Below are 24,361 nucleotides of genomic sequence, written 5' to 3'. Positions count from 1 at the left end.
GGCTTTGCTTTCCCAGCTCAGTGCTCCACGACAGCCCTTCTCCAGACCTCACCGTGATGGAGTAACATGACACCAGATCCTGCGCTTTGCAACCAAGAACCTTCCAGTGCTTTACAGAGGGGTGCAAGCATCACCCCTCTCCCCAGGGGGAGAAACCGAGGTCCAAAGGTCCAAACTTTTCTGTTTGGTTTCTAATACTTTTGGCTGTTCTGGGGGGTGCTGAGCATCAGCAACATCAGGCAAAGCCCCCAGGAGATGCAGGTGCTCAGCACCTCTGTCACAGACCTTCCGTCTGGATGTACCCCACGGCTGGGAGGAGGTTGGTGAGTGAAATGTCCTGCTCAAGGGCAGTGCAGCGAGTCGGTGGCAGAGGACAACTATGACTCCCGGCCCCATGTCTTCCTTTTCTTTTGCTCTGCCCGTAACATATAGCGACTCGGAAGAGAGAAAAGCTGCAGGATGAGACTGTGCTCTGCCATTTTGTTTGCTCAGCTCTGGTCGGCACCGTGTACCTGCTTCTCCTCTGAAACAAGGGTGCTGCAGATGCCCAGCACTGCAGGAATGCGGCCATGGATGAACTGACTCCCAGCTGGCGGCAATTTAACTCTTGCCATGGCTTTCAAGGAGGAGGAAGGGAGGGAAAGCAGCAGTTTCTTAATCTGAGCAGTAACAGCTCTGCTAAAGCCAGGCAGACTTGCAGTCCAATTTGCGGAGTGAGAAATGGCATGCCGTTGAAATCCTCTTGTGTTGCAAAGTTAACGTTAATTCCTACCTACAGAAATAGCCTATCCCCCAGCAAACTGGAAGAAGGGACATTACTGGAAGTACTTTTTAAAAGAAAAAAAATATATAATGCTCAGAAAAGTATCTCTATTTAAATAATCCAGTTGAGATGTTTGTAGTTAATGGAAAAAAAAATACAACATATACTGTTACCTACACTGAGAAAAGAGTAAATCACTGGGGAAAAGAATGAGTGTTCATTAGTTAGAACATTGCTAGACTCACATATATATATATACTTATATATATATATGTACAGCACCAGAGACTGTTAGATCCGTTCCCCCTGGAGTCATTGCAGTTTGTGATAAATGAAACATTTCAGAATTGCAGTATAAAATATGGCCATAAAAAAATCTTCTTTCTTCTAGTCCTTCGCAGGGTGTGAGGGCGCAGAGGCGACCTGCCAGCCCAGCCTGCTCCTCGCCGCCCCGGCTCTCACTTGCTCCCTGTGTGCACTGTGGTCACTGTGGTGGGTCTGGGTCTCCGGTCCCCTCCTACTGCAGAAACGCCTGAAGAAGCAGATGAAACAAAACTACAGAGGGTGGATGGAGACATACCTAAAAAAGGAAAGCCAGAAACAGAGTTAGAAATGGGGGTTTTTTTTGGAAGGTGGGGATGTGGGCAAAGCTGAGTTTGTTTCGTAGCACGCTACAGAGGGGAAGGGACAACAGCTAGAGATGGTGCTCCTGCTCTTTCCGCAGTGGCGGGTTGGTTGGGTACCTCCATGGGGCATCTTCTACCCTCCTGGCCCACAGCCATTTGCCTGCTACCACCACCAGCAGTTTCATACACATGTCGCAATGAATAAATGTCCAGCTTTGGTATGTGCTCAACCAAACTGATTTCACGTTTCTGGGGCTGAAGACAAAGAGTTCTGGGATTCAAAAGTCCCTCCAGCATTGTACTTGCTCAGAATAATTCTCCTCGTGGGCATGTTAAAGATGATTAAACTTCTCATCATGGCCATCTAGCTAAATGAACAGACTGTGCACCTGGACTAAAAGAATTTCCCCAAGCACCCTGCAAAGATACTGATAAAAAAGTACAGTGCGTCACATTTGTTGGTGAGTTCCAGTAAACCTAGAGAGGATGTGAATGGTGTGACCTGGACATCATTCTAGCAACAGCTTATGTCACTCCAGGTTTTGCTGGTATGTCTCCAGCACTTCCAGCTAAGAGATGCAGGTTGATGTAAGTTGAATATCCAGACCCAAAATTTTCCTGGGCTGTTCCTTTTGAACTAATCAAAGACTTCTGAAAGATACTTTTTAGGAAAAAAAGAGGCGGTTTAGCTAAATTAAACTGTTTATAGAGGTAGAAGCAGACACCACAGATTTAAAAAGCACAACCCTCCAAAACATAACCCCTGAAAACCCAAAGTAGCCTGGATTTCGAATGACAGATTCCAGATTTTGCTATTCCAGCACAATGTCAGCAGTTTCTACGGAAAGCATTAATGAAGAGAAATAAAATATATCCTTGCCAGACCTTTCCATGGATGAACTACCACTCTCCCAGTGGCTGTTGAGACCCCACAAGGGAGATCCTTCGATTTTGCTGGCATGTGCAGCTCTTCATGCAGTTGGCAGCCCCGTAGGCACCGATGTGTAAAGGCAGCTCTGGTGCAAGAAAAGCTGCTGAACAAGGACCTGGCACAGTCACCTTGTACAGACAAGATGCAGACTCAGAACGGTTAGAAATACAGTTCATTTTTCCAGCTTGGTGAATAAAGAATAGATTAAACCTATATTAATGTATTCTCAAACTGGAATTTGATATGGCCCCTTGACTACTCAGGATCTTTTTGATGCTTGTTACAACTTCTACATGCTTCTCCGTGCTTCAAGGTGGCATTTCAACCTCAGGGATAACTATGCTGTACCTACAGTCAGTTACATCCCATTTCTCAGCAGTATCGACATTTGACATCTTGGCTTCGTGCTGCAATTGATATGTTACCTTAAAAATAAAGAGATCTAGGTGTTGTAATTAATCTAGCCAGTCAAATCATGTCTAAATAGAATAAACCAGGCATGGATTGAGAATCAGGCCAATACACTTGAGAAATCCTGACTGATTCACTTAGACTCTCCTGACAGGTACCATAATCCAGCGTAATGCATCATCTCTGCCCTAAAACAGAGAACAGCATTAGGATGCAGCCTAACATAACCAACTCTCAGGCGAAGGCTGTATTTAATTGTCTTCAATGATGTGAAATTGCTGCATTTGAAACTATTTGGAGAGCCCATTAGATGTCTATTAATAGCATTAGGCAGTATTACGTTTTGTACTGGTGGCACAGCTGTTTCATGTAACTTGCTGCATGGGATCTTTCTCGTGCAATAAATCTATCCCCAGGGAAAACTGCTGAGAAAGAAAGACACAGGACAGAGACCTCACAGGTTTTCTTTTTCCCAATGGGAGGTATTTGGTAGAGTGCATTGGATATGGCAGTTAATGTCACTTCTTGCATTTTCTGCTGGCTCTCCTCACTGGTTCTCTCTGGGGCTCCAGCATCTCCAAACTCTTTAATTCATTTATTTGAGGAAAGGAAGCTCTTCTGTATAGTCTGGTGAGCTGGACTTGACCCGGGATGCTTGGAAATCTTTTGATACTTTTCTGCCTCATATTTCTGACAAGAAAAAAGAATCACCTGTCTTAACATATCTGAGTTTATCCTTCATATCCTGGCTGACTTGTCCATCGCTGCAAAATATCATCGGATTCTGTACAGGGACCTGCTGGATTCTGTAGCTGTTCAACAGATTTTCTTCTCTTCCCACCCTTATTGTTCACAGACGTTTTTCCATTACCATTCAGACTACACAGAGCTATTAATTAATACCATTTAAGACTAATCAAACGGATAGATGGATGGAAGATAACCATCCACCAATTTAACAGCAAAGCATGCCATCAGACCTGACTGGGCTCCAGCACAGCCATGCTGCAGCAGGAACCAAAATGAAGGCACATTTCTCCCCTGTAAAGGGTTTTCTACATCACTGCATTGCCAATGCATGGTTGGAAGCATTTGCAGGTGCAAGATGTGTGCTAGGCGCACAGTGATGCTTTCTTCCACAGCAGCTGTAGGATTTGGCACTGGGCGTTGCAAATTGGGCGCTGGGCATGAATCTCCATCAGGCCTGGGATGCAGAGGGAAGGGGATTCTCCTCAAGCTATGGCTGGGAAAAACATCTCATGCAATGCCCAGAAGGCAGATCCCACCTCAGTTTTGGGGGAAAATGTGCCCAGGACAGCAAGAGAAACAACAGTTTTCAACCAGAGCTGCAGGGACTGTGGCTGGTGCCACGTCCTCGTCAATGAGCTGAGGGGGGCGGGCAGAGACGGATAGTGGCACCATCCAAAATACATCCTGAACAGTAGCTGTTTTCAATTCTGGAATAGTGTGGAATATTGTCTAGAAACAACCACTTCAGCCCCCAGTGAAGCAAGCCCTGACTTCCCATACCATAAACTATTAGCGTTCCTTTTTGGTGCTGCACCTTAAAATAATCTTCTCCAATTGTAAAGTCCACATCCCTCCATTTCATGATATAAAAATCTCTACAAACAGACAGAAGGGAATAAAATAAATGGTCAGAAGCCAGAAATTAAATAGGCTTCATTGCAAAGGAAGACGTTCTGTCTTCCAAATGATCTCTTCACTGCCATATCTCCTTCCCCGGCGTTCAGAAAGAATACATGTCCCAAGCATCTGACGCCATTGGGCAGCTTGCAAATCTCAATTACAGCACGTAACAAACAAGGCAGCGGGCCAAGTCCCACTGTGGTGTACAGGGCATGAGTTCTGCTCAGACAAATGAGCCTCTTTGTACAGGAGCTTAATTTGGCCCAGCGAGAGAGAAGCTGGGTCAGACTGGCAGGATCAGTCTCCCCCATGGAAAATGGAAGCGGAAAGTAAGCCATTTTTTACAGAAAAATGTCTTATCATAATACTGGAAACTCAAGCATAAACAGTTTGAGTAAACTTTTTCAGATTTCAACCAAATACAAAACTATTTGTTGTGGGGGTCTGGGTCTTTTTCTCAAGAGAAAGCCCTTTTTCTTCACAAGAAACGGTGTTTTTCTCTCAAAAATGTGCCTAGCTGGAAAGTAAATTTTTTTAGCGCATAAACTTTTCCAATTGAATCATTATTTTTTTGGCCACCTGGTCCCTGGTCCCTTTTCAGTCCTTATTTTAAACACCAGCTTGCAGAAAGCCGGACACACCGCCAGCGAGGACTGCAGCCTGGGGGGCCAAGGGGAAAACGGGGGTCCCAGGAATTTGCTCGGGTGCTGCGGCAGCAGGTTTGCCGGGGTGTTGGTTACTCACAATCTTTCCGCGTGGCTGCGTCGGGAAGCGGCGCGGCGAGGCTGAGGGTGCTCGACACGCTGGTGCTCGCGCTGTCCAGGCTGCTGCCGAGGTGTAACCTTCTCATGTGCCGCACGACCGCCGTGGCGTTAAACGCTTGCTGGAGATGAAAAAAAAACAAAGGGAAAAAGAAAGAATAAAAAAATGGAGGGTGGGAGGTTTATTTCTGCACCTTTCAGAGTTGTCAGAAGGGAATGAGTCCATCACCTTTCAACTCTTTCCCAATTTCTAGTTTCTGAGCCAGAAACGGCAATACCAGAGAATCACAGAATCATTTTGGTTTGAAGAGACCTTCAAGATCATCAAGTCCAACTGTTAACCCAACTTCGAGACTAAACCAAGTCCCTAAGAACCTAATCTGTACAACTTTTAAACACTTCCAGGGGTGGTGACTCCACCACTGCCCTGGGCAGCCTGTTCCAATGCCAGACAACCCTTTCTGTGAAGAAATGCTTCGTAATACCCAATCTGAACCTCCTCTGGCACCACTTGAGGGCATTTCCTCTCATCCTATCACTTGTTCCTTGGGAGAAGAGACCAACCCCCTCCATGCTCCAAGCTCCTTTCAGGCAGTTCAGAGATCAGAAGGTCTCCCTTCAGCTCCTGTTCTCCAGCTGAACCCCCCAGGTCCCTCAGCCTCTCCCATTACACTTGTGCTCCAGACCCCTCACCAGCTCCGTTCCCTTCTCTGAACTCAACCCAGCACCCCAAGGTCTTTCCTGGCATGAGGGGCCCAAAACTGACCCCAGGATTTGAGGTGCGGCCTCATCAGTGCTGAGTACAGGGGGACAGTCACTGCCCTAGTCCTGCTATATATTACCTATATGAAACCATACGCATTTCTGCCCTGGTCCTGCTCCACATTGTTCCTTCTAGCACCCGGGATGTGGCAGCCCACAAGGAAAGTTGTATTTGACACATTGTTCCCTGCACTGACACACCGGGTGTCTGCATTGCTTCATGTCCCCCTGCGATGCTGACCCAACTCCATGTATAACCACGGCTGCTTCAGCTATGAGCAGCCCCAGTCCCGTCTCCCATGCATGACATTGATATACTTGGTTCACAGCATCCTCTATAAAAGGCCGTGAAGGGTCAGGTAACCCCAGTGTGGACCATTTTAAGCAAAATTTTGGGCCACAAAAGCACTAGAACACTGAAAGGGTGAACTTGTGGCTGTCACATTAATGGAGTTATGCATCTAAGCACCATCCCTGAGGATGAGTCACTTACTCTCCATTTGCTTTTTGCGAAGTTCTTCCGGATCTGGGCGCTGACTGACTCGTGGATATTTTTGCTGAGCGCTGTATCACCGGCGATCCTGAAATGGACAGACAAGACAAGTTTTAGGAGGTGTTTTGCCCTCCTTGAATACTCTTTCTTCTTCTCCTGGCTGGTCCAAGGTCTGATTGCTCCTGCAGTGGTGAATCATAGAATCATTTTGGTGGGAAAAGACCTTCAAGATCATCAAGTCCAACTGTTAACCCAATGCTGTCAAGTCCAACTCTAAACCACAGCCCCGAGAACCTCATCTATGTATCTCTTAACGAACTCCTGAGAAGATTTCATTCACGCAAAGGCTCAAACTTCCCACTGCTGTCTCTGCTGGCAGCAGTGGTGGAAAATCTGGGGCAATAAAAGCAAGTGTAGATAAGCCTTGTAGGTCTGGCAGCTACAAAGAGGTACAACCTTATTTTGTTGGTGCGCGGCTGCTTTCTATCACCATTACAGCCCTAGATGAAAACATTCTACCTTTTTTTTTCCCCTTTACATCTGAAGATTTAACATCAACAGGCTGAGTCTACTTTTAGCCTGAACCTTGCAGCAGCTCCCAGAGCCACTCCAACCTGTCTAATTCCTGTTTGCACTAGAGATTTTCCTGCCACCCTGCAATGTACATAGCCATTTATCATGATTTAGGTAGATTTACAGTAAAGCAGATACAGGGATGCTCGTTCAAGCAGCACAGGCTGCACAAATAGATTAGGCTGAAAAACACTCAACCTAAGAACTTAACTGATCTTGCACAGTTTCTTGAACAGATAAAGACACAATCAAATCTCCAGTAAACACAATTATTTTGTAGGAATTTTATTGATTCTTTTAACTTCTCAAGACATGAGATCTGTTGGAAGAGTAGGCACCATAGGGAACTGATGCTGGAGTAATTAGTGCTATCTAATGCAGGTGAAGCCAGGGAACAGCTATTGCCTCCTATGTTGTATGTGATGTTCTCAGAAATAATTATTTTAGCCACAATGTAGAAACCCATTAGCAGTTAAAAAATATATGAAATGGAAGAATCCATCAAGCCCAGAGCCTCCCAGTCTGGAGACCTCCGATAAAATAATCAGAGAGTCTGGGGGACTCAGCGGCCATCTAGTCCTTCCCCCTACCCCAGCTGTCAAAACAATTTTGACACATATTTGGCTAAGCAACACTTAAAGATCTCCAAAAGATGGAGACAACCTATTCCAGTGCCCTACTGCCTCCCAGAAGACACGAAAAATAGTTTATTCCCTTTGTCTTTGAAGCATCCTTTCACATATTTGAAGACTGTTATCACGTCTTCTCTCTCTGTCTTCTCTTCTTCTCTCTAGACTAAACAAACTGATTCTTTCACTGTTTTTTCATAACTCATATTTTCTAATCCTCTGATCTAGTGAGCTCCTCTGGAGTTTCTCCAGCGATTCCGCATCTTCCTCAGAGGGCGGTACCCAAAGTGTTCAGAGTTTTCCAACTAAGGCAGCAGAATGGCAGCACCTCTTTGTGTTTCTTAGAGGATGAAACTCTGCTTACATACGCCAGCCTGCTGTTTCCATTTATGTGACCCACGAATTGGAGACATTCATTTTGCCCAGGTTGTTCCAAACCATAACCATAATCTTCAATGGACATGCAGTTTTTTCTGCCTTCGTGTCAATGGCACACCTAAGAAGTGCTCTCTGGGACCATTCTCCTCTGAATTGCTCCCCTCCTTCTTGCTGGCAACACTTACCCAAGACATGAGAGAACTGAGATGAACTACTTGCTTTTGGGAGTAAGATGACAGACTAAATCCCCATCTCCCAAGAGCAGAGAGTCACCAATCCCATCCTGTTTCAACTAAGCTAATCTATATTCAGTTACTGAAGAGTCCTGGAGCCAGGAGGATCATGGGCAGGAAGATGCAGGGTTCTTAAAACCCCTGACTTTGTCCTCTAGATGTTCCTGGAAAAACATGACTGACTTTAATCTCACACACCAAACTGCTGAGTATCTGTATAAGGATTCAGCAGAATGCTGAGTTATGTGTGTCAACTGTACTGCAGCAGTGGTATTTGTCCACCTCCACTGGGAAGGGCAGTTGGCTGAATGCCACCACCACGACCTGTAACTCAAATAGACATAAGAACTGGTACTGTGACAAAAACATGGCTTGCAGATGATACCTGACATCTTCTCTTGGGTCCCTACACCACTGATGGAGAAGAGGAGGTGTTTGACTGAGAACTGGAAGATCTTCAAATCTTTCTCTGAAGAGGATTCCTTCTGATCACCTCTCCCACTGACAGAGAGACAAGTTGGTCTGGATTTCCCACTGGGGCCAGGCGGCTAAAAGTTTGGTGAGGCAGCATCCAGGTTAAGCAGCGTGTTCACTGTTCCACCCTCTGTCCCTCACAGGCAATACTGCTGGGCTCAGCACAGACCCTGATGGACTCCATACAGTATATACTCCCAGATGGACACAGAGCCCACCTGGCCTTGCACCCACCACACACTGCAGTTCCTATATTTCTCTAGAATGAAATCATCATGTGAAATAGCTCCTATAGCTTTACCACAGCCAAATCTACACGACCCAAATGACATATGTGGCAGTTACGCCCACTCTGAGAAGGTCCAGAGCTTTCAATACGATAGTTGATGGCTCTTTAACACCTTTTGTTCCCCTCTGTGGCTGTTCTCAGGTATGCACTTTGGTTGATGTTGACCATCCCGTCTCCTACACCTGTTAGGGGAGCAGGAGGGCCAGGACCCCTGGTCAATAAACAGGGTCCTCAGCCAAACAAGCTCCCCAGGCCCAGAGAAGCTTCTGGACCATGCTTGCAAAGGCCACAGCTCAGACATGACCTGACCATAAAATGGGGCCCCTGCCAAAGACCCCCTTTGAGTGGTCTTCTTGGAGCAGTGGGACTACGGTTGGAGTTCTACCCTTAGAGTGTGACACCATCTAAGGAGACTTCCCCAGACTGAGACCCCTCACCTCCTCCTTGATGAAGGACTCTTTCTCTTGGATATATCCTTGAATGAGTCCTTGCTCCCTACTCGCAGCAAGCGATTATTTCTTCTGGGTACCCTTGAGTGAAAGAGGCTTCTCTTCTGAGTGAGTATGTGCATCCTGTGGATCATCATTCTTGTGTGGTCATATGGTAATGATATCCCCAACTGGTATATCAAACCTGCAGTTCATTAGATGTTCTCAGAGTGCTGCCTGATTTTGGATTACACTCCTGCTTTTCACTGGTTCCTATCACTTGGTTTAGGTCTGTTGGTTCTGTTTAGTTTCAGTTGCAAATTAAACTTGGTTTACACTTATTTGGTTGGAGTTGTTTTGGGGTGCCTCTGTGACAACATAACACCAAGTATCCCTGACTGCCTCCAGGTCACTTCTATGAAGAGATGACCCAGCAGCATGAGAAGACTCAGGACCTGTTACAGAATCAAAGAATGGCTGGGGTTGGAAGAGATCTCTGGAGATCACCCAGTCCAACCCACCTGCTAAAGCAGGTTCACCAGAGCAGATCACACAGGAATGTGTCCATGTGGGTTTTGAATGTCTCCAGAGAAGGAGACTCCACAACTTCTCTGGGCAGCCAATTACGATGGGATAAGGGGTAATGGTTTTAAACTAAAGGGTGGGAGATCCAGGTCAGACATGCGGAGTAAATTTTTTACAATGAGGGTGGTGAAACACAGTCCCAGGTTGCCCAGAGAGGTGGTGGATGCCCCATCTCTGGAGACATCCCAGGCCAGGCTGGACGGGGCTCTGAGCAACCTGATTTGGGTGAAGATGTCCCTGCTCATGGCAGGGGTGGCACTGGATGAGCTTTGAAGGTCCCTTCCAACCCAAAGTGTTCTATGATTCTATGATTCTATGACTCCAGCTGTGTAGCCTGCCCTGCACAGCTCATCAGCTCAGGTGCACAGCTGTGTGCAGATGTGCATCCATCCTCCTTGCACCCACTCAGTCTTTTGGTTCAGACAGGCCCTATGGTCACTTCAAAATGTCATAATCACACTGATCTGTCCAAGGACACCTCCTCAGGAGGACACATCTCCTCAACGTGTGCCAGCTGGGAGCACTGACCATCATACTACAGATCTGCAGAAGAAAACTATGCCAAACACTTAATGTGTAGACAGCTACAAGTCAAAGTATCCATTCAGTAACTGATCAAAAAGACCAAGCTGCAAAGAGAAAATTACATCTGCAAAGATCATTTTTCCTCTGAAGCTAACAAAGCATTTTGCTTTATGAACAAGTTTTGTTAACAAGCTGCATAAGCACAGATCATGTTTCCCTCTTGTCAAATTTTATTTTGGAAACATGGGCAGAACAAGTTCTTGGGGTATGATACCCTTGCCAGCTACTCCGGAAGATCTTTCCTGCCAGCCTCCACAAGGACTTGCAAATGCATTTTTGCTATATGAAACTTTTCATTGGGTGCATAGCTCATACAGGCTATTTTTTGGGGTTTTTTTGAGTTTAGGGATCATTTTCTGAAATGCTGGTGGTTTCAATAAAAAACTGCTGGTTCCACTAGTTCACAAACTGTCTTCTACCACCACTAATTCTATGTTAACTGTGTAGTTCTGGTAATTCCAGAAAAAGTCTCGGTATTTGGGTGTTTCTCAAACAGAGAGGATAGTAGTAATTTACTTTACAAGGTGACGGACAGTGTGAAGCCTCAAACAACACAGTGATGGGGACCATCCTACATCTAAGGTCTCTTCAGTAGCCATAGCACCTTGCAGATGCTAGTTTTCAATCAAAGCAAAATAACAGCAGTGTTTGGGCTAATTTAATGGAGCAGAAGCTGTTCAAACATGTGCTGGTATGCCAAACGGTGTGGCTTAAAATGCAGCCCTGGCTGCCAAAACTGAGGGTGGAATCATTCCCCAAACCTCCTCTGAACAACTACCTTGTTAACAGTGCAGTGCTGTAACACGAGCACTCTGCCTTTATACTGTAACCTTTATACTGGAACCTGGCTTTTCTCTTGGGGTCCCTGTTTTGCAGCACCTGAAGGAGCTTTATCCTGACAATGGTTTGGGTAACTTAGTGCTGAAGATGGTCTTACATCCAGTTGTAAATATGTAAGCATCTCAACACACAGAATTGGATACTAAGGGCCACAATCTGACAACTCTCCATCACAAATGCTCCCAGCAAAGATAAGAAGGGTATTTCTCATGAATAACCATAACAAATCTGGCTCTGTACATGAGAAAAATCTAATCTAATGATCAAACATTGTTTCATAGCATCCAATTTATTTTAGCTCTTTATCTGGGTTCAAAGCTATCACAGCAATTTATCTGGCCACAGCACTTCTAAGCTTCGAGAGGAATCTCCAACAAAGACGAAACCAGTAAATTTCCTTTTGGATGTTTTTTGCTAGCATACTGCAAGCATATGTCTCCCGCACCCTCCCTGCCCATGGTGGCAGGCAAAGTCTTTCATCTACCATTATTTTCTGAACCTTCATACTGAAGGCAGCCAAATCAAACGCTGTGCTGGCCAAACAGTGCTTGGAAACACTATTGAGTACGATGACAGGAAATATGGAGTTAGTTGAAGGATCATAACTCTTCTATATACACACATATATATATACACACACACACGCATGCATGTAAATATACACACACACACATACCGTATCAGTGATGCTTAAAAATAAATAGAGTGCGGGGAAAAACGCGATAAGAGTTTGATTTAATGTTGTAAACATCAGGAGTTGCATTCAGGGAGCCCTTTTCACACTTCAAACAACATGGTCTGAGAACTGAGCTCTTTGTAAACCATGTCTTTTCCCTGGGTGGAAATTATTATCTGGCTCCCACTCTCTGGCACATAATAAACGCTCAGGGTCATGGTCACAATTTGCTGAGGCTCAGTCCTTGCCAAAGTTCTGTGATTCTCGGTGTCGGTGGGGATGGATGTGGGCATGTCCCAAGTATCTCTCTCCCTTTGCACGAATGGCAGGGAAAGGCTATGGCCACGCTCATACCCATGGACACTGGTGTCTAATTTAGGTGCCACAACCTCCTTCTCCCCTATATAGTCTATACAGGGAGGCAACACATAAACTTAATTTACGTGTCCCCAGTTGTCTCTGATGCCATAACCAGCTCCAGCACACAGCTCTAAATGATATTTAAGGAACCTTGGGAAATGTTTGACAGAGCAAATAAATTCACGGCACGCCTTCCAACTCCTATAGTAGCTTCCTAACTGTGGCACCTTCTCCTCGGCCCTCTGAGGACTGTTTTCTTTCCCTTTGGCCCAAGTCCAGAGGCTGAATTTGGGGCTGCAGGATCTGGCTTGACCCAATGGGGAGCTCAGTGTGATTCTGTAGCTGGGAAAAAACAGGTCCTCAGGTTTCTGCTGCTCGCCCTCAATCACTGCAGCCCCAGAAACTGCCCTGAACAGGATGTGCGTTCTGACGTGGCAATATATTTAATAAACTTAATTGCTGTCATTAATACGGGCTAGGGAAACATTAGAATCTATCAAGCTGCAGCAAAATTACCCCACTCTTTTGTTGCCGTGTTCTTTTTGAAAAATCACAGTGGAACAACTAAGCAGAACATTTCAGCTTTGCAACACACCATAAACTGTGCAAACCCGAGTGAAAGATATGCTATAAAATAAATAACTTAGTCACCTGTATATTAAACTGGAGAAACCTGTATAAATGGACAGATTGTACAGGCTGGGGTGTAATCATTATACCAACAAGTCTTGCATATTGTACTGTTTCAGCTACCATACTTCACTGCAATTATGAGCCTCCTTTTCTGCCAACTCTAGTTTAACATACCGTCCCCCTGCCAAGGCCATTTGATTATAAATAGCAAAACATCACGTAAATGCAGGCATGTGGGGAGCAGATACAGCACAGAAAAGTGGGCCATTGGGAAGAAGTATTTACTTTTTTTAGGGTCTGATCCTGTACAAACATTTAGTCATGTGAATAGCTGGCTATTCTTGAGCAGTTTCCCGAAATTCAAGGAGATTATTAACCTTAAAGGAACAAATGCAATATCTTGCAAGATCCAGGTCTTGCAAGCCTTGTTTGGAAGTTTTTAATAAAAACATGTTAACTGAAGTAAGAGGTATATTTTGGAATCAGTTTCTTCTTCACAAATATTATACATTGAAACAACAAAATTTCATGGCCAGGTTGCCACCTCATGCATAGTTAACTATTCTATCACAATAAGATTACAACGTATGCGTTAAGCACTCATGATTTGATAGATTTCTTCCTAATTTGTGGCTGATCCAAATGATCTGATACTACAGGGGCAGATTTCACAGCAGAAGAAAAATGGAAACCTGGTAAATGTTGCTACATGGAGCCACTTCATTGTAAATATTTTATACCATTACCTACTTCAAAGGGGAAGGGAGATCCAACAGATATCATGGCTAGAATGAGAAAACAAACAGTAAAAACCTCATTATTTCCTGGCATAAGCAATCTGGGAAGAAAATTGTTTTTCAGCAATGGCTCAGCAAGAGAAGATCCTACCACTAACCCTGAAATAATGGATAATATCTGGGTGAGTAGCCTCAACCATCAAAAAAGCCATTTTAGTAGCGTTTATCACTTCAGGATCCAAATCCTCCAAAAAAAAAATCACTGTACTACCCTCTGGAGAGATCCATAACTGCAACATCGATGTTACAGGAAGCTTTGAAGAGCAAGGAGGAATGAGATATCGTTTTGCTCAGTTCACTGGGGAAGACAGAGGGAGACCTTTGGAAACCTCCGTGCTTTGCTTTCACTGTACAACCATCCTGTAATCTACTGGCACATACTCACAGAATCACAGAATCGACTGGGTTGGGAAAGACCTCAGAGATCATCGAGTCCAACCCTTGGTCCAACTCTAGTCTGTTTACTAGATCATGGCACTAAGTGCCATGTTCAACCTCACTTTAAAAACCTCCAGGGCCGGTGAGTCCAGCACCTCCCTGGGCAGCCATTCCAATGCCTGACCACTCTCTCTGTAAAGAATTGCTTTCTAATAGCCAGCCTAAATTTCCCCTGGCAGAGTTGAAGCCCATGCCCGCTTGTCCTATTGCTGACTGCCTGGGAGAAGAGACCAATCCCCACCTGGCTAGAACTGCCCTTCAGGTAGTTCTAGAGAGTGCTGAGCTCACCTCTAAGCCTCCTCTTCTCCAGACTAAACAAGCCCAGCTCCCTCAGCCTCTCCCCATAGGGCTTGTGCTCAAGTCCCTTCACCAGTCGTGTTGCTCTTCTCTGGACCTGCTCCAGCACTTCAATCTCTTTCCTGACCTGAGGGGCCCAGAACTGAACACAATACTCCAGGTGTGGCCTCACCAATGCAGAGTACAGAGGAAGGATCACTGCCCTTGTCCTGCTGACCACTGTCTCTATGTCAAAGGGAGGTGGATTTGGGATGTGGGTTGGAAACATGGTGAATGTTTTAACCCCCTTCAAACGTGGTGCCATTTGCATGTCTGACACCTCAAAGGCTGCCCCTGAGCTGTGCTTTACATGGTGGGGAGGGAGCCCTGCAAATGAACCGCTGCCTCGCAAGGTCAGCCTGGCAGAAGATTTGATTCTGAAGAAAAGCATCAAAAATTCTGCAGTGGCCTCTAAGTTTCCATTGGCCCCTGGCCATGACATGCAAAAGAAAAAAAAAAGGGAAAAAAAAAAAAGCAATGAAAACACTTTTTATCATTTTGTTCCTTTATGAAGGCCCAAAAGCTGTGTGTGTTACAAGTGCCACGTTTCTTTGTAGCACTCCAGCAACCAACACAGATGTATTGGAGCCAAGAGCTGGATGATTATGTTTTGTGTATCTTGGACGCGCGACTTTGGAAAATCTGCCTCTCAGTTATATAAATGGTCACCTAATTCTCTGCTGGGAGTTGCATTCCCATTGTTTATTCTGTATGTCTAATATTGACTTTTGTAACTTCTTTAATTCCTTGAGGCTCAGGTCAGTATCACTTAGATTTTTTTTTCTTTCCAGCTCAAAAAAGCTGCATTTTGTTTCCCAAATTTCCTTTTTCTCACTCAGACAAAGCAGTTATTGATGGGACATTGGGAGAAGGGCAGGCCCAGGTCCTTGCTTCTCCTTATCTCTCATTTGTATTGATTCCAGCCACTGATGCGTCTAAAAAACACCTGTACATTTTTCTCATTGTCACTGGCATGGAGGATGAAAAGCAAGAATCTTGCTTTTCTCAATGACCGAAATTGCCTTCTGCATCCCAAGCCTTTCCTAACACTTTTTAATTGTAAAAGCTGATCCTAAATTTTACCACTAGCCTGATCTGCAGTCAGACATGGGTACATCATTCCCACTGTGAAGAAATCAGTGCCATTTCACTGTGTTTCTACCACTTTCCTAGTCATAACTTACTCAACACCTTCATGAGTGCCAAATTATTCATTAACAATGGGGGTAATTTATCAGCCTGTGTACCGGTAAAACTTGATCAGCAAGAAAGCCAGAATGGTAAAAACCTTTGAAAGGATTTACTTTCCATCTAGCCCCAGGACCCAGAGCAGCAGCGAGATGACACAAACCATTAGGAGTCAGAGAAAGGAGCGGAAAACCCTTGAGGCCAAACTGAAGCCATTTGTTCTGGAGTTACAGCTGAACGTTTTACTCTGCTTTGAAATTTAACATGATTTTAAGCTGGCTACCAAGTTCTGTCAGTTCAGAGCTAGAACGGTCAAGGAGCACGTCCAAAACATCTCTGCTGAGGAGGCAGAGATGACCATGGCCTCACTGATGAAGCTCCCCAGCCTTAGAGGGATGCAGACTCCATCCTCCCAACAAATGTCTCCAACTCCCAGCAGAAAGCAGTGCTACCTTCAAACTTACAACTTCTGTGCCCATGCTTTTCTTACCATACATTTTAGACTCAACTACACCACTCGAGGTTGATCCCTGAGTGCAAATTGCATCACCAGGATGGTTTTGAGGTCCATCAAGCTGTTGAGTTAGTTATGACACTGGCCCAGTTGCTCTTCTGAGTGGCTAGGGAAGCTCACGAAAAACTTCTGGTCCACTGCAAATGCACAACCTAATGCTCCTGTCCAGACAGATCTCTAGAAACCGCAAGAGGAAATGGTATTTGTAGTAATTCTGATAGCATAAAACACAACCTAATGCATACCTGGGCTGAAAATATCCTGCTGTTGACTCCTTTCTGTTGCAGCTGTTTCAACAACCAAAATAATACCTTGCCTGATATATAATGATCCTTCCCCTAAAAGACTTACATCCAAAGGCCATTTTTGGGTGCAGCTGGTAGTGAGGGGTGATGTGCAGTCACTCAGGGTTGGCCAAAAGTCCATGAGCCACTCTTGTTTCACCTACATAATCCTTGGGTAATGTTGGTGAAGTCATCCATGTGCAAAGGCATTATCTCATTTAAAGCACTTAACAAAGGTCTAAATTAAGAATACAGTGAGAGCAGGTATTTTTCTGTACGCACTGCAGAGAGATGACAGTGTTGTAGCCAATTCAGACTCAGCTGCTCCCTCTCTAGGGTTCCTGCCTCTTCCATTCAACTAAAAAGGGTAAACACCGTGTGAAACCAGCTCCTTACTGCAAGCAGATGGATTGTCATCTGTGAAGCACAGATGAGGACCTCCTGCTTCAAGGGATGCTCTTAAGTTCTCTGATGTTACTTTGGCAAGGACCTTATGAGCAGGTCGATACCCAGCTTTCTGCACACCTGCAGAATTTGAGCTTTTGCCCCAAAATATGATTTCTGGGTTGAATAGTTTTGGCATATCCCACTGCTGCTCTGCAGGCAACACACATGATTCAGCATTTCACCTTATACGGACACCCAAAAGGCTCATGCATGAGGTTAAAGTCTGCCATGGTTTTCCAGGAAAATCTGGAGGACAAAGGCAGTGGTTGCAAGAATATGAGCACAGAGTTAGTAGAGATTAGTACATTATGTGAGAAAAAACACATTTCTACCCATGAATGTAAACCAGGGTTCTGTGTCCTGAGGGTTTCACACAGCAGTGACTTGCTTACCAAGGGTGCCGTGCTGCTTGCTCACAGGTGTATCTTTTATTAGGGTCCTTCTCCATCAAGTTCCGAATGAAGTCTTTAGCTGTAAAAAACCAGAAAAATAGAGAATAATTTAAAGCAATCGAGTTGATGCCCAGTTTTGGTGCAGGATGATCAGCCAACAGCATTGACCAGGCTGCCAAGTGCCATCTGGCCACAGCACCAGAAAATCGCCCTGGGTCATTTGTCGTTTATTAGTATAGATATAACTGAAGTGACTTAGGACTGAATCCAAGGTGTTTAGTGTAGCAGATGAAAGCTGAAGGCACCTACTCCTGCAGGTATGGATAATTCAGAGCCAGCAGGGTTCAAGCCTGCCAGGTCCCTGGTCAGCCAAGTGCCTCTGATCATCTTAGTGGTCTGAATACGGCCACATCTGTTGGAGATGCTGGTAAACCAAGTGGGAAAGGCAAGGAGGAGGTGAGATGCCACAGTAAGAGGAGCTTCTCATTGCTGACTCCAAGCAATCACACACACGGACATCTGTGAGGACGTGCTGTGTATTTAAAAACAAGTTACTGAGGAAAATGGACTCCCTTGGGAATGAGGTAGTGTGTTCTTAATTGACACTATAATGGAGGGAAGGGAGATTGCAGCATGGCGTGCATCCAGTAGTTTCAGGACAGAGTAGCTGAAGGAGCCACAGCAAAGCCAAATATGGCAGGAAAATCTTTGTACTGATTTAGGTGATGTACTTTCCGCCAAAATGCAAAGGGGTCTGCCAACAGACCTTCGTATTTTCTCAGAAAACCCTTATGAGCTTAAAAAAAAACTTCTCATCACATATATTTTTAAGCAATCCATCACAGTGATGTCTGGACCACAGATGGAAGCAGCATGAAATGTTGTTCTATGTGGAGATAACAGGACATATAATCATCTTTCAAATAAAACACTGCTTTTTATATCTCCCCTGCCTTAATCAGTAGGACTAATGAATCAGAAAACTTCATTTCTGTCTGATAAAATGTTCCTAGATCTCATTTCTCCTCCTGCGTGAAACAGCAGATGTTCCCCCACGTTGGCCAGAGCAAGGACAGGGAGCTTGTGTGGCCTCTTGGACACCACCCAGCACATCCGTGACACACTCAGGGTGCGACACATGTCCCTGCTCCCACTTATAGACGCTGACGCTGGGAGATCTTGAGCCGTGCTGGAGCCAGAAGCCTTTAAGCACATTTGATGGTACCAGGGTAATATATCTGCCTCTCTAGAGCTATGGATTAAATGGCTTCTGCACTGGGTGGGGAAGGGGGTGAGCATGTGGGCGGCTGTCTGGATCCAACCGTGTGGACAGTGCTCCCAGATTCTGAATCTGCTCACCTGCTTCATTTGGAAGCCATTAATTTCTTGGGTTTGTCTTTGCTGTATACACTGCAGACTCGCTCTGGACCTGCAGTACAGTTTTAGTAACACAGCTGAACTCCCTTCTTATTATTAGTGACACATAAAACATCTGTATTTTATTTGGATATGATGAAGTTAAGCTGCTTTGTCTTCCTGGGACAGCCTTCTGCTGTTTTCGTCTTCTGTCCCAGCTATGTTTTAGTGCTGTGTGACTGGATAAACTGGTGCTTAATTTGCTCTCCTGCAGACATAACCTCCTGTAACTATTTGAGCTAAAATAAATGCACATTCCCAATGGTTTTCAGTTAAAAGGAGGGTGCATTCTCACGCCCAGCGAAGGACATCTGCTACAGGCAGGCACGCATGCATAGTTGTTGCAATTAAATGAGCAGTAGCTTCTTACCAGACTCAGAGATGTCATCCCAATATGGAGAGTCAAACTCATACTCCGCCTTGAGGATCTGCTCAAAGAGTTTGGAGTCATTTTCGTCATAGAAAGGGGGATACCCACAGAGCCTGATGGAGAACAAGAAAAGAGACACATGACCCTCGGACCTGCCTCAGCCAAGAAGGTGAGGAAGAAAGAGGGAGAAGAAGGAGAAACTCTTGTTTAAGACGTGCCCTAATTAGTTTTCAAGTAGGCAAGCACTACTATGAGAGAAATTTGTTCATGGGCATGTAAACCATTTCTGGAGATTTGCACGGTCCAGGACAAAGAGGAATTCTGCATGGAAACGCAGTGCTATTGATCCTACACTGACTGAGGCAGATATCCTGGCCTCCCTACGCATGCTTTTGGGAGCCATGAGCCTTTCCATCCTCTCCTGCACATGTGCTAAGAAACGTTTTCATGGGCTACACCCTATGCCCACAGAGCACCAGTCCCTCTTGTGCCTCAGCACAACCATTCCCCATCCAGGAGTCTTCTCCATACTGGTTTCACTGCTCTCATGGTCCTTCTGGACTGTTTTCACCCAACACCTTACACAAAGCACTTACACTGGCTTTACTCTCTCACAGATGGAGGAGAGGCTGTGCAGTGCTCTGTGGGCACCACAGAGCCCCAGGAACTAAGGACACACAAGAGGTGACGCCATCTGTGTAGCATCAGGAACAGCTTTGAGCACACCTTGTGGTCTCTATGTTGTGCAAGAGACGGTTGCTCTATTGCAAGGTTTGTTGTACATCTGGAGGGCCACCGGCCACCCACATGGACCTGTTCTCCAGCACAACGGGGAGGAAGCGCTGGTGCAAAGCAGGACAAGGAGCCCCACAGAGCTGTCCAGGCAGAGGGCAGGATGCATCTGCAGGTTGTGCTGGGCTCTGCGTCCCTGGGCACAATGAGAAGGACACCTGTGAGTCACTCCACCACTTCAGCAGAGCCTGCATGGGGACCTGCTGCTGTTGCAAAGAAGCATGGACATCATCTCCCTTTCTCACTTCTGCAAGTGATTTTGCTGCCCACATCAAATCACCTACTTTGCCTAAGGCTAACAACAGTCCTGCCCTCTTTTCGGTATTTATAATCAGACTTCTCAGAAAAACTATCCCCAGGACAAGCAGGACATTAAACATTACTTGCCTAGATTGAGCTAAAATACCCAGAGTGCAGCCTCCCAGTGCTGCAGACACCTGGACAGTCACCCTGCCGAGTCAGGGCTCCTCCAGCCCTGCAGACACTGGCCATGGGAAATAACACATCTGGCCCTGCGTTCAGCAAACGCAGCGACAAAACTCACGTGTCAGAGATCCCTCGGGTCCACCCAATGCTGCACGCAGTAGTCTGTCCCTCTCCATGCAGACATGCTGGCAAAGATGCCCCTTCTTCAGGTTTTAATACCAATGTCGCAACCTCTGAGGCTGGTCAAAAGTTTTAGCAAATCCATCCTGCTCACAGTCAAACAGGCCTTTCTGCCTCTATCGTCTCTACATAGAGATGTCCCAATTTTTTCCTCTTACCTTTAGTCTACGGTGTAAATTACTGTTTCACATACTTCGCCGATATTGCAATGATCTTTTTCCTATAGTTTTCTTAAGCCCTGAGTCAATCAACCTCAATAAAGCATTTAATTAGAGAAAGACGGCCATTATAAACAGGCTGAAGATCTAGCTGAAACACTATCCTGTAGCAACACCAGAGAAAGGGTGAGGGGGAACCGTAAGAAATTAAATAGTCGAGTTATTTATAATCCAAAGCCAGCCGGCTGCCCTGGAGGTTATTTGAACCAACTCAACACTTGAGGGTGAAAGGAGCAATGTTTTTGTCAGCTCTGAGGAGCCAGCATGCTTGACAAATAATTTAAATGCTGAGTGAGATGTTGATCTGTGTCAGATCCATACTGACCTGGAAAAGCTCTATTGAAATCTGCAGCATTATAATGAATCCGTTGTGGTTCAACTGAATCAGAAATCTCTCCCTTTATCTTGTGAAGCAGCTGCTCCAGTCCTCATTTGTGTCCCACTGGATGACTGCCATTATCAAAAGCAAGTCAGATAACCCCATGCCAGACAAGGATTTATGTTCAGAGCAGGATGGTATGTGCTTGTGTATGGGGCTCAATGCTGCAACTCCTACGTGAAACCCTGAGGCGCAAGTGGTGCATGAGAAGGGCCATTAAAAGTGGTGCATTTAAGCAAATGCCAAAAAAACATTATGTACCCAGATAATCAAGGAAAAACATCTCACAACCTAATGCAGAAACTGGATCCACAATGAGGATCCAGCTCGACAGGTATCTATGAATTCATTGCTTCAATTGAATAAATATCAGTGCTCAGCTCCCACAGCTTTTTTGGGGGGGTGATGCACACAAACTGATTGTCAACTTCCTCCTCTTTTGTCACAACCTCTCAAGATTTTGGGTGCTTACTGAGGGGTTTGGAAAGGCTGGAGCTGACAGCACCAGCACTGCAATTGTTAGAATGGCCACTGAGGTAGAGATGGAGGAAAATGTCTCCATCGCTCTGTCCCTCTTCCCTGAGGGACATATTGGGCTCTGTATAACGAGCCTGACAGCCCTTCATTAATTTCTTGCCTTCCTCAGCACTTAAACAAAACCAAACTGCTCCAATAAAGCATTTTAAGGTGAGCAGACAGCGCTGTGCATGCTGAGGAACTGGCAGGCTGCTCCAGAGAGAGAAATAACTCTCTTAAAATGTGCACTGTACTAATTAGCTTGGCAAAGGAACAAGAGCACAAGTTAGGACTGCTGTGATTTATACGCGCTCGTGGCAGCAAGAGGTAGGAGCAAACTGCTGAGGAGCACAGAGCTGGAGGGCTATAACCCTGCAAGGTGGGGGAGCAGAAAGACACAAACACTAGCAAGAGCCCCAGCCTCTTTCAGTCCCTTTGCTACTCACATCCAGCTCTTCCCCTGCTCCTCTGCATGGCTGGGGTATTTACACTTTTGGGGTATTTACACTTTTGGGGTATCTACCTCTGTGTCTGGGAGGTCACTGCAGCCCATTGCAGGGGCTGGGAAGGCTGATGCATGAGGAGAGTCAGTGTCACGCAGGACAATGTCAGGACTGCCCGGAGCTGGGCACAGGGCAGAAAACAGTGTCTTTTGGCACTGCTAGCAAGAGCCTGAGAAGTGTTAGTGACCATTAATATTCATGGACAGGAACATGGGTCCCTCACAATAGGAAAGACCTTGAGGTGATGGAGTGAGTTGAGAGAAGGGAACGGAGCTGGTGAGGGTCTGGAGCACAAGTGTGATGGGAGCGGATGAGGGACCTGGGGGGTTCCGCTGGAGAACAGGAGCTGAGGAGAGACCTTCTAATCTCTGAACTGCCTGAAAGGAGCTTGGAGCATGGAGGGGGTTGGTCTCTTCTCCCAAGCAACAAATGACAGAACAAGAGGAAATGGCCTCAGGTTGCACCACAGGAGGTTTAGATTGGAAATGAGGAAAAATTTCTTCACAGAAAAGGTTGTCAGGCATTGGAACAGGCTGCCCAGGGAAGTGGTGGAGTCACCATCCCTGGAGGGGTTTAAAAGATGCATAGATGAGGTTCTTAGGAACATGGTTTAGTGCTAGATTTAGGTTATGTTTGTATTTGATGATCTTGAAGGTCTCTTCCAACCAAAATGATTCTATGATCCTGTTCTATGATCCCTCCAAACCTGAGAGTAGGCTGAGTTCAGGGCAAGGGCTGATCTTGGCTGGGCCAGGGATGGCAATAAACTTCCTGCAAGGGGGGACCCAAGGATGTTCCTCCAGGAGGCAAATCACTGAGAACCTGTAACTGAAAGCATGTGAGAAAGGAACAAGCTCCTTAGGACAGCGGAGGTGGCTTGTGTGAGGGGAACACCAGCGCATCCCGGCACAGGTCCTCCTGTGGGAAGCCAAAATATTGACTGTTTTGCTGTCTTTTCCCTTAAAATCAGACTATAGGACGATGCAGAAGTCTTAACACTGCTTTAACATTTTAAGATTACTGGCCTTGCAGTAAGAGATGGGAAAACCCCAGTAAATTAGTCTATCAGGCAATTTATGGCTAGAGGGAATCTTGCTGGACTTCCAGCAACTGGGCCACCTTCCAAAATCCATAATAAGCTTGTATTTAATTCTTAGAGAATCAAAATCCCATCAACTTGATTTCCATCTGCTGGGACATTTCTGTGTGAAAAAAATGACCCCACTATCAGAGGTTCTGCTGCTTTTCTTCAGATGTGCAGAAATACAAAAATAACTCTTCTGTTTTCAATGTGAAAAAATCCTGAATTGTCCTGGGGGAGCTTCAGGCAGCTCTTAGTTGTCATCGTTTTCTCGCAGTTTCACCAAATAAAAGGTTTTTAGAATTATTTAGCAACCTTATCACATCAGCAACAGATTTTCCCTTAATCTCCTATTCCCAGTCTTGCCTTAAAAAGAATGGGACACAGATAATGAAAACACAGGTGGATGTACAAAAGAAAGATATTGCCAGAAGTCATTTCCAGAAGCCATCAGGAGAACACAAGGGAAATACCGAGAACATCATCTCCTCACCAGGCAGAAAAAGCAGACACCTGGCAAGCTCTTGTTACATATTATGGGTAATATTAAAGGCTAAATAAACCATTTGCATGGTCAGTGTACAGCCTGTAACACCAGAGATACTGCGGTTAGTTTTGCAAACAGTTTTATAGTGAGATTAGAGCAAAGAATTCAGTAAGCGCTCAAAGACCTGACATGTATGGTGTGGGAAGTCATTCAAGCGCTATTTATAGGGATAAACACATGTATTTCTTCTTATTTTGGGAACAGACCCTCAAACTGGTTGACACTGGTGCCCTCATGAAACTGTGGACAAGGACATATTAGCATGGGGAATAAAAAATGAATTAAGAAGCCATGAGGAGCAATCATTTGGGGTTGTTTTCCCAGTGTTTAACTGTGTTATCCTCAGCAATCCAACATGCCCTTGTACATTTTGCCACGACTAATTCTCCTTCCAGCACTAAACAAGTAAATTATTCCCCACTGTCTTGCTTTGGTTTGTGTGTGATGCTGAGAGGAT

The 24,361-nt window shown here is 45.3% G+C and overlaps 1 protein-coding gene across 1 annotated transcript in view; it reads right to left on the bottom strand.

Annotated features, from left to right (window-relative positions):
* Positions 1 to 1,221: 1,221 nt before the first annotated feature.
* CAMK1D (calcium/calmodulin dependent protein kinase ID) overlaps positions 1,222 to 24,361 on the bottom strand; it is a gene marked incomplete at both ends in the record, with an annotated part of 232,635 nt that continues 209,495 nt past the window's right edge. The window contains 5 exons of the mRNA XM_080348748.1: positions 1,222 to 1,343; positions 5,126 to 5,264; positions 6,398 to 6,485; positions 17,477 to 17,555; positions 19,263 to 19,375. Of these exons, the coding sequence (XP_080204874.1) occupies positions 1,222 to 1,343; positions 5,126 to 5,264; positions 6,398 to 6,485; positions 17,477 to 17,555; positions 19,263 to 19,375 (541 nt within the window). The remainder of the gene's footprint in view (positions 1,344 to 5,125; positions 5,265 to 6,397; positions 6,486 to 17,476; positions 17,556 to 19,262; positions 19,376 to 24,361) is intronic.

Source organism: Nesoenas mayeri (genome assembly GCF_963082525.1).
Source record: "Nesoenas mayeri genome assembly, chromosome: 1".
NCBI lineage: Eukaryota > Metazoa > Chordata > Aves > Columbiformes > Columbidae > Nesoenas > Nesoenas mayeri.
Note: the sequence above shows the minus strand (reverse complement) of the source record. Positions and strands in the feature narration are given on the sequence as shown.